At 31.9% G+C, this 15891-nt stretch overlaps 1 protein-coding gene across 1 annotated transcript; it reads right to left on the reverse strand.

Moving 5' to 3' along the window:
* Positions 1–3746: 3746 nt before the first annotated feature.
* LOC129918798 (tubulin beta-1 chain) lies at positions 3747–11140 on the reverse strand. The gene is made up of 2 exons (XM_055999526.1): positions 10933–11140; positions 3747–5055 (listed from the first exon to the last, which is right to left on the reverse strand). Exons 1-2 carry the CDS (start codon positions 10987–10989, stop codon positions 3769–3771), a joined length of 1344 nt encoding a protein of 447 aa, XP_055855501.1. The 5' UTR covers positions 10990–11140; the 3' UTR covers positions 3747–3768.
* Between the last annotated feature and the right edge of the window lie 4751 nt (positions 11141–15891).

Consider the following 15891-nt stretch of genomic DNA (forward strand, 5'->3'; position numbering starts at 1 on the left):
ACTATTTTTAACTACTTAAAATAATTATCCCGATTTTAACTATGAAAATAGTTAAGAATTAGTTAAAAATGACTATTTTTTTCTCTGTGTGCAGGTTCCGATTAGAGATTGGAGTTCAATCCCACCTTACATGGGAACGAAGGCCACTTTCCTAAAATGGTTTTGGTTCCCACTGAATGAGAACTAGGTCTCTCAGTGGACTTAGTTCCCGTGAACTTAGTTCACTGAACCTATTGAACCCCTCTACAAAAACTCCTGTCTTTCTTTAAGACGATTGTAAACTATCAATTGATAGTTGATAAATACTGAAATTTGGTGTTTTAAAATCTAATTTGGGTCATTTTTGTAATTGAATTTTTGATTTACATTTCAAATAATAAAGGTTGGCATCATTCTTTGTTTTCAATTTTTTCGCAAATAAGATAATAAGAGATCGAAATTTATTTTATATCAACTATCAATTGATAGTTGACAATCGTAATAGGGGTGTTAGACAGTGTCTATGAATATGGCTTATTTAGTTTTGCCGCCTATATATAACTTGTACTTAACAAATACACTCCTTTTCAGCAGAATAGGTACACAACTTTTCAAATGTTCATTAATCGTTTGTCCCGGATTAAAATCGCTAAATTTTGGCTAAAACACCTTATTAAATAAAATATAGAATAAAGGATCCACCAGAAATGGTATGCAGCCTTATTCTTTTATTCACGTGAATCACAGATCCGATTCACACATTCGATCCATTTTAACTCTAACTTGTCATTCTGCTATCCATCGAGTGAACTGCATTATCTTACCTTTGTTTGACGCCCACGTGAACATCAACTTAACAAAAAAAAAAAATGGCGACGTAAAAAAGTAAGTTGAAAGAAAATTTTTTGTTATGTTTTTCTGAATAGAAAAAATAAAAACAACAAATTACATACTAACAAACAGAGCTGTAAAGTACTTAAGTATTTTAGTACTTTCAAGTACCAGAACCCGGTACTTTTACTGGTACTTAAGTACCTGGTACTGGTACTTGAAAATTTCTCAAGTACCGCACTCGGTACCTAAATACTGCACTCGGTACTTAAGTACCAAAGTACTTGAAAAGCTCTTTCAAGTACCAGTATTTCAAGTACCTGACTATCAGTCATCACCTATTGAGTTAAGGCCCAACTATAATAGGCATATGCGCGCATGGGCTTATGTCAAAATTGAACGAACTGCTTCGTCCTGTTTCTGAAAACATGAGGAGTAGCCATAATGAACATACGCGCGCATAGCCTTCTGTCACAATTTACATTTTTGTTTTCCATAATTTTTGTAAAAAAAAAACGCGTTGAATTACACAAAAATATTAAGATCACTGTCGGAGTTGGGTAGTAATGATTACATTTGTATTTAATTACTATTGCCACATGTCGCATATTGCATTCCACCTGCCACCTAGCACATGCCACATGCTTATGGAAAGAAAATGACGTCATTGAAAATTTAACCACTTTTGATTTATTTTCCTTGAAACAGGTTTTAGATTGACCGTTTCCTTTTATTTTTTTAAGATAAAGGTCGACAGATGAGAGTTATTTCTGAAAGTAAAAATTAAGAGTCAACCAAAGACCTAAAAATAGATTTTTATAAAAATAAATTATCACTGACCTTAACCTAAATATAAGTGTTGAATGTGGTTTCTCTCAAAGTTAAACCCAATAAAAGTAAAAGTCGATGGTTATTTTCGACCTTTGCTTGTAGATTGCAGTAAATGCTTAAATACTGGTGAAATACTGGTACTTGAAAGAGCGTTCAAGTACTTTGGTACCGGTACTTGAAATTTTACAACTCTGCTAACAAATACTTAAAAAGTTGTGAGAAGTGGCATTTTGTTTAATGTAAACGATAGTGAATTTATGAAAAATGTTCAAGTCGCCAAAGTCGACAACGAAAATGCTAACAAAAAATATCATCGCTATTCTTAGTTCTGTGGTCATTTTTATATTTTTTTCTGACGTTTATGAACACTCAGTGACTGCTAAAAATTATACTGTAAACATTCTGCAGAATTGGTGTGTTCATTAATGCAGCAAAGCAGAAAGACGATTGTACTAACGCAGATTTCCGACGTTTATGAAAACACACTATCTTATTAATATGTACTTAAAAAAAATGTCAAAACTAATTTATTTATATTTTTTTATTTACTTTTTTTTAAATATTTCGCAACTATTTTCTGTTTTTGCTGAAAGCACTTTATATCAAAACGTTGATGGGCGCCATATTTCATCGGAAGATTCTCCGATTAATCGGAACGGTTATTTCAACAAAGAATTCTCCGATTTCGAATGTAACACTTTGCATACCTAAAGAAGACTCTAGCTCTCCGATCCGGTCCAAATGACAGGTAACCGATTCATCCCAACACAAGCAGTGGATTTATAGGGCCCTACTATGTAACTTTGAGCTACTTTCACATCTGTGCGAAAGTTAATTTCTATTGTACTTCCTACTAATTACGACGTGCGAAAAATTTGTCAAATCATAGTTATTGGGTCTATAAAAAGCTATTCGGAGTCTTAGATTCATTACAAGGCCAACGCTGCAGTTCTCTAGAGAGTAGAGTATATTCAAACTACCTATGTTAGAAATAATTAATCGGGAAACCACGAAACGAGCATCGTTCGACTTGAGACCAACGTTCAACTCCCGAGTCATAATAGCGCCCTAGATATTCCAAATAAAACCCAATAAAGAATTTGACATGACTCGAGCTAGCAAGAGATCCGTCTTTGCAAATTGTTCAAAGTTACGTGCTGGCACCCTTGAATGAAAACTCTTTGGGAAATGTGTTCGGGAAAAGGACTACCAACCAAAAAATTCCTAAAATATTGGTTTTAGTTTTGTTCCTTTTTCGTTTATACATACTAATGAAAAGGCTAAAAATGAGCTTTTTGATTGGGAACTATTTTCGGAACACATTTAACCAGTAGTTTTCATTCAAATAGAGCTGGGGTGGAATCGGCAAAGGTGATAGTTGATTGTCACCTTTTTGATTGTCACTTTTGACCATCACCTATTCTTTGCTCTTAGGCTATCATTTATCTTCCCTACCTTCTTCACCTTTGCATTCCTTTCAAACAATTTAGTTGAAGTTGAAACTAAAAAAATTAATAGCCAATGTTTTTTTTTATCAATTAGAAGTTCAAGTATATTTCCAACATTTTGTCTTTTCTGTTGCATTAAATGATGTTTCTTTCGAGTGAGTGGATTTAATAGAAGAAAGAGAAAAAAAATGGATAAACTAACGACAATTTTTCAACGACACTTAATTACAATTACAAACTCCTGTAATACAAATAGTGTCTTTTTGTGCAAAATAAAAAACAAAAAAATTAGTGAAACGAATCTAAAATACAATTATAAATTGAATGCATATTCTCTGCTTCAAAAACGATTGCTTTTTAAAATTATAAAGCAGAGTATGATTAAAAAAAAAGAAAGGCAAACGAATTAATTGAAATGGAATTTCTTTGAAGAAGAACACTCACAAGCTACATTTATGTATACATGTGTACAAAAAAACTTATTTTATAAAATAGTTAACATAACTTAATGGATATCGAAGGCAGCACTTAGCGAATGAGATGTGTCTATCACTTAGGATAAAGGGTTGGTAAAAAGGAACAAAAGAGAGCGGACAATTTACTTAAAATGAAAAGATAGTTCTTTTTGATTAGTTTTTCTTTTTAATCTTTTCGGAATTTTATTTTGTTTTTTGTTTGCTTAGTTTTCATCAACTTCGGCTTCTTGTTCTTCCTCGAACTCAGCGTCTTCATCAGCAGTGGCCTCTTGGTATTGCTGGTATTCGGACACCAAATCGTTCATGTTGCTTTCGGCTTCAGTGAATTCCATCTCATCCATACCCTCTCCGGTGTACCAATGCAAGAAAGCCTTACGACGGAACATAGCAGTGAATTGTTCTGAGATACGTTTGAACAGTTCCTGGATGGCAGTCGAGTTACCAATGAAAGTGGCAGACATCTTCAGTCCTCTTGGTGGAATATCGCACACGGCTGTCTTGACGTTATTTGGAATCCATTCGACGAAGTAGCTGCTGTTCTTGTTTTGGATATTAAGCATTTGTTCGTCGACTTCCTTCATTGACATACGTCCTCGGAAGATAGCGGCAACAGTCAAATAACGTCCATGTCGTGGATCGCAGGCAGCCATCATGTTCTTGGCATCGAACATTTGTTGGGTCAACTCAGGTACAGTCAGTGCTCGGTATTGTTGGGATCCTCTTGATGTTAATGGAGCAAAACCGGGCATGAAGAAGTGCAAACGTGGGAAAGGTACCATGTTGACAGCCAATTTACGGAGATCAGCGTTCAGCTGGCCAGGGAAACGAAGGCAGGTGGTTACTCCGGACATTGTCAGCGACACCAAATGGTTCAAGTCACCGTATGTTGGGGTTGTCAGCTTGAGGGTCCTAAAGCAGATATCGTAGAGAGCTTCGTTATCAATACAGTAGGTTTCGTCTGTGTTTTCGACAAGCTGATGCACTGAGAGTGTGGCATTGTAGGGTTCAACAACGGTGTCTGATACTTTTGGTGATGGTACAACTGAGTATGTGTTCATGATTCTGTCTGGGTATTCTTCGCGGATTTTTGAGATGAGGAGGGTGCCCATACCGGATCCGGTACCACCTCCCAATGAGTGTGTAAGCTGGAATCCTTGCAGACAATCGCATGATTCAGCTTCTTTGCGGACAACATCTAACACTGAATCGACCAATTCGGCACCTTCTGTGTAATGACCCTTGGCCCAGTTGTTTCCGGCACCAGATTGTCCAAAGACAAAGTTATCGGGGCGGAAAATTTGTCCAAATGGACCTGATCGCACAGAGTCCATGGTGCCGGGTTCTAAATCGACGAGAACGGCACGTGGAACATATTTGCCACCAGATGCCTCATTGTAATAGACATTGATGCGCTCCAATTGCAAATCACTATCACCATGATATGCGCCTGTAGCATCAATTCCATGCTCATCGGAGATAATTTCCCAAAACTGTTGACAAGAAAAGAAAAAAAAGAAACACAATTAATTTAAAGTTTGATTCTCAAAATTATTGAATGATTTGAAATGAAGAAAATGATGGCGAAAGATACAAAAAGAGAATTGGTTACGAGTCAGTAGACATGCAGACAATTATATTGATTCGGGTAACCACACCCAGAAAAATACTTATGTACCTATAAGCAAGAGTAGATTGTTTTAAAATTTACACTCCTGCTCAAAATTAACGCACACTTTTTTTTTCTTTAGTTATACCCCTGCATCTTGTTTGAAATGGCTTTAAAATTATTTGTTGTATTTTTTTGTGTTTGCTTATTGTTTAGCAAGTCAGAAAAATGCTAAATTGCAACAGTATTATTAACCAAAAAAAAGATAAACCAAATTTAGCAATTCAAGGTCTGAAAACTGATATTAAAATAATTTTTGTTTTTTAAGAAAAAAAATTTAAAAAAATGGAAACGCGTGACAGTTCTTTCCAATAATTTTTTTCAATACTTGGCATTGTCTCCTCTAGCGCATATGGTAATTTGGAGTCGTCTATTCATTCCACGAATTAAGTTTTGAAGGTTTTGTTGTAACTTTTCTTTCACTGCAGTTTTCTGTTAATCAAGAATGCTTGGAGGTGGATTTCGGCGGCAAATGCATTTTTTTCAACATTCCCTAGACATGTTCTATTGAATTTACATCCGGATATCTGTGTGGTCAATTCAAAGGTGGCACATTTTAATCATGAAGATATTCTCAAACCACTCTAGCATGCATTATCGTGCATCAGACTGATTTGTGGACCAAATCTAGGGGTGATTGAAACCGCATGCTGTTCGAGAATATCAGCCAAGTATCTTTGGGTACTTAAATTAGGTCTATGAGATCTCACTAACTCCGTAGGTGTTGTGAGGCAGAGTTTACTCCATGAAAATTTATGACTCATCTCTAAAAGGTTCGCGGGTTGACAGATAGACTTCAGCATACCTCTCCAAATCTTCCCCACAAACATTTTATTCCATACCTTCAATTTAAGCTAACTCCTGTCTTATTTGAGAAAATAACCACGATACTGTGAGATAAAGTAATAGTAGGACTTTTTTGTAAAATAAATATGATGTGCGTTAAATTTGAGCAGGAGTGTATATACACCGTAAATTGTGAGCATATTATTATTTAGGCTGTGTTGTTCTAGTTTCAGGAATCAACATTACATGTCTAGCTTTCAGCTTTGTAAGTATTAGAAATCAACATTTCTAATGAAAAAATTGTTATTTTAAAAAATCCTTATCAATATTGTATTGCGAATATGTAAGCAACGTTTATTGGGAAGTCTTTTATTTACCGATTAGAACACTTGCAAGAAGGTTTAATCGAATGTCGATAGCTACATAAATATAAACATATTTGAGAGAAAAATTGAAAAGAATGCGAGTTGCAATACAAATCTAAAATTTGTATTTCAATTAGTTTTGATTTTTGTTATTTCTCAAATTTAACAAGTTTTCGTGAAATTTTAATAATAATAAAAATTAGGTACACAGGTACATTTTGTACCGATGCTATAAGGTATCAATGCAAGTTATCGAAAACTGCTTATTTGATACTAGGTATACGTATTTCTGCACATACATACCTACCTACATTTTATTTAAAACATGCCAAGGGACATAAAACAACAATCTAAAAAATTATACATGCTATAGGACAATTAAAAGTTGCTGCTCATGTTGTTTTTTTTCTTTTTAATTTTGAAGTATTACCTCACCACTTTAATTTATACCTCATATATACTACCATTATCTCCAAATATGGTTAAATTATGGACAAAATTCCTCCAAGACATGCATATAAACTCAACCACATAAATACATATAAAAATGAAGCCATCACGGTATCACAGCGGCCTATTAAAGCCCACTCTATGGCGAGACAAACTGCTATAGTCTTAAAAAAGAGATAACCGCCACCACACTGTCATACTTTTTTGCGTGGGGATCTCAAAATGAAAAAAAAAGAGAAAAAATAAAACACGTTTGTATTTTTCAATTGGTTTTAATTGAGAAAAAAAGAAGAAAAGCCAACATGCATGAACAGAAGGCATCCAAAATCATGGAACAACACACCATATGGCATCAATTTAACCATTTGCAGCAAAACTCTAAAATGAGTTTTATATTTTTATTTTAGCTTTTGTGTTTCACTTAATTTTTTTTTTAGTCATCATATAAATGAATGGAGTCATTTTCTTAATAACAAAAGAAGATAGATTTCCAAAGAAATTTAAAATGTCACTGGCCACATAATGTGTACAGAAATAGATGTCTATGAAAATTCATCATTATATATTTTGATATTCTAAGATTTAAGCTTTAGAATAATATCAGTTCTAAAAATATGTATGAAAATAAATATAATGTAAGTAGGTATTAAGTAAGTGGTGACTCAGATTATCGAAAAAACTACAAACCTTTTGCTACCACCATACCAACCCACAATATGCCGGGTTTTCAATAGAAAACAATTTTTTTTTATTTTTTTGCTTATGATGTCATCTTTGGTTATAAACCAATGTAAGTCTCTTATAAGAAGTATCTGCTGATGCTGACGTACCAACCATTCATTGCTTCAAGCACCTTATATACCTACGTGTTATGTGGAATGAGATCACTGCCTTTTAAGTATGTATTTTATAATTTCTCTTTTCTGTTGTTCGATTTTTTTTTTTTGTTGTTTTAAGAAAATTTTTGTATAATCAATTTTGTAGACGAACTCATTTAACCATCAAGAATGTTTTCATTTCTTTGTACCCAATAAAAGTTACTTATCATCGGTTCACAAAAAAAAAAAATATTAGTCATTCTTATTAAGCTTGATAACTAGACGTGTTTTTTTTGTATTCTCTTTTGCTTGTGGGTGTTGGAAAATACAAAGACACACAATGTTTAAATTCAAGTAGGTAGGTAGATTTTATTCATTATTATCAATTATGGAACACTTGAAGCAAAAAAGACACAGATGTCATGCTAAGTGAGTTCTTGATTTATTTGAATATTATAGATGTCATTTTATGCAATAAATAGGTACAAAAGTATAGGTACCTACTGATTAAGTAGTTACCTAATTTTTGTTTCTAGGAAGATGGATTCAAGTTGGACATTAAAATAAGATTTTTATAATACGGTTAGAAATGTAATTTAACAAATTCCGTTTTCTATTGATCCATTAAATAAATGCAACTTTTCAGTTTCTTAAGGAACATGCCGCAAGAGCTCAAAAATACCCATTTTTTATAAGTAACTAAAATAAGAAGTACCTACTTGGAATCTACTAACTCAAATGAAATTTTATTTTTATATATAGACGATGCATATAGAACAAAAAAAACATCCAGTTACAGGAGCGAAATTCTTTGACAAGAAAAAAAAAGTTCTATTTTTAAAATGGAAATTTACATGAAACAGAATGCATTATCTCCCTTCTGTTGCATTTTTCATCATATAAATTGGCCATCTGTTGTCTATTTTAATTTTATTTTTTATAAAATTAAATTCCAATTGGAAAAAAATACAAATATTCATTCGTTTTTTTGTTGAGTTTAATCATTTACAACTATTTATTGCACATATGTATATTGTATGTAAGTAGTAGGTACCCAACTTAAAGGTAGGTACATGTTATCGATCAAACACGGCGCTTGCTCTTTTCAAGCCATTTCCATATAGAGATACCAACTCTTTGCTATGCGGCTTAATGACATTCTTGTTAAAGTGGGGACCGGGAATCACTGTGACTCACATCGAATAAGGAATATCATTAGCAACTACAGAAATAACAAAAATAGGGACATTCTATAGAAGTCATCAACGAATGTTTTTTTTTTTTTTTGTTTTTTAATTTTCTCAGACTTTTTCATGTTGTCTACTGTAATTCTTTATTTAGCCCCATTTGATTGGTAGGCATAGTTACTTGGGAAGAGTTCTGTTTATAGACGAATGACGGAACTCGCTTTTTTCATTTCCGAATGGCTGCTCATGGAGAAAGCATTAGTTTTCATTTAACTGTTTTTTTTTTTTTCTTTTTGTTCTTTCATTCTATTATTCGTTTGATTGATTGTCCGCAAAGAAAAAAAACCTATGGAACTAACAGGGTATACCTTTATGGTTTAAATTTTTATCGATAGGTACTGATTCTTCAATTCATCATTTTACTCATAAAAAAAAACTAATGAGTAGGTATTGAAAACAAACATAACAGATGTTATAAGGTGTTTGCAGACCAAGAAAAAGAAGGTAGGGCAAAATAGATGCACTATTAAGGTTAATGCAAATGGAGTTAAGTGGGTGTGGTAGTGAGAGAATCGACTCATTTTTTTTTTATTATTTAATTATTTCTGAATATTTCATCTAAACAGTTTTTGAGTCATTTCTTAGCAAAAAGTAAAAAAAAGGTAAATAAAATTAATATTGTAAATATTTTATGCTTATTCGAATTTGTTGACTTTTTATCAATTTGAAATGTAGGCACCTAATCCATGTCCTGAGGATTTTTTTTCTGCTATTCTATTCAACAAACATAAGTTATTTTTTATAATCTTTGAACAACCTCATCGTGAAGGTGCTAAGTTATTTGTATTTCTTGTTAATTCTAATTAAAAAAATATGTATGTAATGCAGAGAAAACTCAACTTGGATAGGAAAATTGAACAAAGAAAGATTCCAACTCCATGGTTGAATTCACTTAGGAAGGTGAAAAGAAAATAAATACCTAAATGGTATCTAACATTTACTTTCACCTGTTCCTTTTATAGGAATTATATTAACCAATCTTGTGGTTAATCATACTTTTGATAAGTTTTTTTCTTATTGAATGAATTAATAATAATAATTTCTATAAACATGACTAAAAATTCAAATGCATAGAAATATGAACAACTGTTTTAACATTTGTTCATTTAAACAAATAGAACTTCAGTTGATAAACAAAAAATGTTTACATTTAATCATTATTATTTAAATCAATAAACTCCAGCAAATTTTAGGGTACATTTTAAAATTGCATGAAACTTTCAAAGGAAAAACCTACGCCCATTTCATTTTATGTACACCCTATATTCCATTTCCATATTGTTCCATCTTTTCTCTTTTGCTGGATTTGTCGTCGGACTTTGTACATTATTCAATGGTATTTGTATATGAAGCAACAACAAAAAAAAAAAGAGAACAATACATAAGAAAAAAACTTGCTTTTCTACTAAAATATTTTCTTCCAAATGATTTCACATCTGCTGTTTTCATGTATGTATTTAATAAAACCATTCCACTACACTACTACTGTCATGTTTTTGCGCAATGTTGGTAAAGTAAATTGCGGCGAAAATTATTATGTATATATATATGTAAAACCATATATAATGTACATATGAACCTTAAATTTAGGTAATGAAATCATTTAAATCATTTTTTTTATAACAAAAAACGATTACATATTAACAAACTCAATTAAAGCAAACAAACAAGAAGATTTAACAAATATACCAACACAAAAAATATGCCGGCCGGTAAATTTTAACACAAAAAATAAACGAAGGAGAAAAATAATATGGCGATGTATGTTCTTCTTCAATCCATGTGGAATGTGGAATTTTGCCCAATCGATATATCTATTTTTTGCAAGCGAAATGCCAACGTATGCAATTTTTACGGTGCATTTGAAACAAAAAAAAAATTACTGGATTTTTTTTTTTACGGAGAACAAAAAAAAATCGATAGAAAAATGATAAAATCCTTCTTTTTTTAACACTTTCTTGTATTATAACTTTCGCAATTATATGGAAGATGACTACATACATACACAATATATACATATACAACATCCGCTTACCTTAGCTCCAATTTGGTTTCCGCATTGACCGGCTTGAATGTGAACGATTTCCCTCATATTTGTTTCTTTTTTTTTTATTTATAAATAATTTACACAAAAAAATGTACTTTTTTTATATTCTTCCTTTGGAAAAACTTTGGAACAGAGAACACGACACAATTGAGCACTTCGAGCGTCACTGACTTTATGAAGACTGCGAATTTTTGAAGCGGTTCAACGGATTTTTACACAGCAGACAACGCCCAATCTAGCGTTTTGATTGGTTGGCAAGCAGATCGATGTCTGCAAAGTTGCAGAAATGACTTCATCGGTTGCGCGGCTGCATGGCTGCCACAACACGCAAGTAAAAATAAAAATAAAAAAAAAATTAAGCAGGGGCATAATGGGCTGTTTACACTGCAGTAGTAGATGATGTTATGTAGGGTGGATGCGTGGGATAGATAAGTTCGTTGGGAAGTTGGGATGGGATTTTTTTTATTTATACATATAAACTAACAGAAAAAAAAAGAAAGAGTTTTTACATCTTGTAGAGTAGTCTGTTTTGTTGTTTAGAATCTGCAAGGTCTGCAAGGTGGTAAATTGCCAAAGGGGCGTGAGAGTGGGCAAGAAATGTTTTAATATGATGACTGGATTATTGAACATTGAAGTGGGTAGAGTAGTTTAATTTTTTTTAAGGCCGTATTCAATTGTTACTGTAAAGAAAATCTTGTAGATAAGTACCTATGTACCAAATATTGATTTGGGATCTTTTTTTTTTGATACAATTAAATAATAAAATATTTATTTATTATTTTCATGTACACCTAATTGAAGGTTTATAAAGAGTACCTATTGAGGGTGACATAATATTATGTAAAGATGTCTACATATATTTTGGTTTTGTTGGGATAGGCTTTGTTTAAATGAAGGATGACTCAATGCTTATCTTACCATGCAATGAACAGATGGTAAATTATGTAGAATTGTAGACAGGTATAGGTTATACATAACAAATTGTCGATTTTGGCTCCAATAGATATACATATTTACATGGTAACATAGGTAAGTAGCTAAGTACGCAATTACGATGCTAGAAGCTAGTCTCATAATTGTTTAAAAAAGGTAGGTATTGGGGAGCCAATTCCAAACTTGTAGTTTTGAGTTTTTGATCAAAAGAATGTTTTTTTTTGTGGATATTAACCCTTAAATGCATAATGCAATTAATCAAACTTGACTCCAATGTCCAATAACACGGAAAAAATTATTTCGCAAAATTTCTCATAAAAATAAGAAAAAAAGCATTTGTTTGCCCTTTTTATGACCTTCAATAATTTTCTTGCATTTCAATATTTAAAATTTTCCGTATTTAATAGCTTATACAGGGTGTCCCAAAAGTTAACGTCGAAACGAAAACGGTAGATAGGGTAGGTGGTGACAGTTATCAGAAAAATAATAAAAAATATCGCAGCCATATATTTTGTGAGTTATGGGCATTTGAAAAAAAGTCGAAAAAATGGTCACCCTGTGACGGTTTTTCATGTTCCGTGATTACAAATCTTAATTTTTCTCATTTTTTTCTCTTGTTACGGATTTGTTGAATAACCCTGTTACCAAATGCATTCAAAAATTTTAACTCAGCTACATCAGTTTTTAAGCAAATATTACTTTTTTGCCCAACTAAGTACTAAACAAATTTACATGACTCTAATTCAATGAACCGTAGTGCAAAAAAATGCACTACGATGTTTCGGCAAGTTACCTTAAAAGTTGGTGTGTTCAATTCTCTTTTCAAAATGGTATAACATTGTTTAGAATATTCCATACCTAAGTAACCGAGATACAGTTTATTTTCTTAAGAAATCCGACTTTTTATTAGGTAATTTTTCCATATTATTTGAGTTTTTGTATTCTGAAAGGTTCTGAAAGGGTACAAAACTTAAATAATATGGAAAAATTAGGTACCTAATAAAAAAGTCGGATTTCTTAAGAAAATAAATTGTATCTCGGTTATTTATAAAATATTCTCAACAATGTTATACCATTTTGAAAAGAGAATTGAACACACCAACTTTTAAAGTAACTTGCCGAAACATCGTAGTGCAGTTTTTTTACACTACGGTTCATTGAATTAGAGTCATGTAAAAAATTTTAGCATTAAGTTGGGTAAAAAAGTAATATTTTCTTTAAAACTGATGCAGCTGGTTTAAAATTTTTGAATGCATTTGGTAGCAGGGTTATCAAGGTTCCGTAACAAAAGAAAAAACTGAGAAAAGTAAAGATTTTTAGTCACGGCACATGAAAAACCGTCACAGGGTAACCATTTTTTGGACATTTTTCAAATGCCCATAACTCACAAAATATATGGCTGCGATTTTTTTTTTATTATTTTTCTGATAACTGTCACAACCTACCCTATCTACCGTTTTCGTTTGGACGTTAACTTTTGGGACACCCTGTATATACATACCTACATATTCTCAAATCACTCTTTTTCCAATTTACAAAAAAAAGTTTGGGTTCCCAGAACCAAAGGGGTTTAAGCCAAAACTTCGGCTTAAATTTTAAATGTTCTTAAAAATTAATAGGTACAATAGGTACCTACCTATTTGAAAAAAAAATATTAATAATTTTTTTTTAGTAACAATATAATGTACATATGTACCTACATATGTATATCCCAAACAATTAATAATTGATTCAGAAAACAATGCTATATTTTTAATCAATTTCATTTTTATTTACATAAAATTATGTGCGTATCAAAAATGATACAATGTGCATTTAAGGGTTGAAAATATAAATCTGAAACAACTCCTTCCTATACAAATAAACGGCATTGTATCGCTTCCCCAAGTTCAATTTAAAATGCTTTTTAATTCATTTATAACCAATATAATTCGAAGAAAAAATTCCTTATCATCAGGGTGTCTACATAAATTAACATTACTTCATTTTTATAAAATAATAATATTAAGTGCCAATTTTTCAATAGTCAGATAAACCTCGGATAGAGTTTAATTTCTAGGAATAAAAGTTTTTTATATTAATGTGCTTATTTTTGATAGATTTTGCACAAAAAATTTGAAATCAAAGCAATTCACAACAACTATATCTGGTATGTATTTATTTGAAAAATCCAGATTTTCTTTCTCTCGATAAAAACAGTAATGCCAAAGTACTTGGTATTTAGTAGAGATGCCGCGAACATTCGGCCACTATTCGGTATTCGGCCTATTTTTCTGGTGTTCAAAGCTGTCATTGAAAAGTGCGCCATTTGTTCATGGTATAAAAAGACAGGGTATGATCATTAGAGCCGCCATCTTACAAAATGGGGTAGTAAGGTTTTGACGTTTAATATTTGGCAAAGTCAAAAGCAACAACAATTTCCAAGGCAAATTTGTTTACAACAACAATTTCAATGGGAACTGTCAAAACCTTAAGTAGCCATTTTTTAAGTTTTGACAGTTCTCGATACTGAGTTTTTTCTAATGATCATACCTTCTCTTTTTATACCATGCCATTTGTTCTCCATCCATTTGTTGGATGTTTTTTTTTTTTTGTCAAAGCTTTTCGAGTGCGGGATAATTACATTAATTCATAAATTCGCAAACAATTGGATCAAACCAAGTCAATTTCATTTTTATTGATGATATTTGCCAAAATAAAATTGTATGCATTTATCTTACAAAAATTAATTAAAATAAAAAAAGGTGATTTTTGTAATTACTGAAAAACATAACAGGGTCATACGTACTTACTCTTAAATGGCTTTGAGGATTAAGTACGTGGTACCCAGTTATGATTTTCAATAATTACAAACCTTTTTTTATTTTAATTAATTTTTGTAGGATGGATGCATACAATTTTATTTAGAAAAATGTCATCAGTAAAAATGAAATTGACTTTATTTGACCCAATCTGTAATTAAAGGGAAACCTACACTATCTTCAAAAAAAAAATCTCAATCGGATAAAATCTCCAGAAAATTTTTGACCCCATGGACAAAATCTCTATGGGGAAAGGCACCCAATGGACAAAATCTCCAATAAATAATTTTTTCTCCCACTATCTCCAAATCCCCAGCTAGCAAAATTAAAAATGATATAAAATTCTAAAAAAACACCGAAATTCAAAGCAAAATCAGAACCAAACACGGCAATTTTGAAATCATAAAGATTCCACTTTGAAAAGGCAACAGCGAACACAAAGTTAATGTTAATAACCGTGATTTGCAACTTCGTTGTTTGACCTACCATTCCATCATTATCCATCATGCTAATATACTGTATTATACAGCATGTTGAACCAATCGCGCGCGCGATTTGATTGCTTGATACACAACTTGCGCATCTGAAATTTTGGGATTTTCTCTCGGAAATTTTTATTTTTTGAGATTTTTTCCTGGAGATTTTATCTTTACCCAGGTATGTCTTGGGGATTTTGGCTATGGGGATTTTCTTTTTGGGATTATGTGTTTTGGTCATTCATCACCAACCCGTAATTAAATTATATACCTTCCATAGAGAAGTTCAATTTTCTTTAAAAATCAATATTTTCAGCCTTATAGTAAGGTAAAATATGTACCTAACTTTCTAGTAATTTCTATTAGAAACTCATACAAAAAAGGCTTCACTGTAAAGTTAATCATAAGCTATAAATTTACTAGAAAAGTAAGGTAAATTTCATTTTACTGGGGAGTCATCCCTATTTTAACTTTACATTAAAGTTAAATGTACCAGAAATAAGGTGGTTCACACCTTATTTTTTCTCCGTGATACTCTGTTGAACAAAAATTGTCAGTACAGGTAAGATAGGACTTTTGAATCTCACTCTGCATCATGTTCTTTTGTATATAAAATCTATAGTACTATCATGAAGTGCAATTTTTTAGTTTGTTCGTTACCTGAGTGGTCGCGAGGGCGCTTAGATCGAATTAATAATGGGAGTAAGGAGATGAGATATAAATTTCTGTTTGAAATT

Source organism: Episyrphus balteatus, chromosome 1, assembly GCF_945859705.1.
Source record: "Episyrphus balteatus chromosome 1, idEpiBalt1.1, whole genome shotgun sequence".
NCBI lineage: Eukaryota > Metazoa > Arthropoda > Insecta > Diptera > Syrphidae > Episyrphus > Episyrphus balteatus.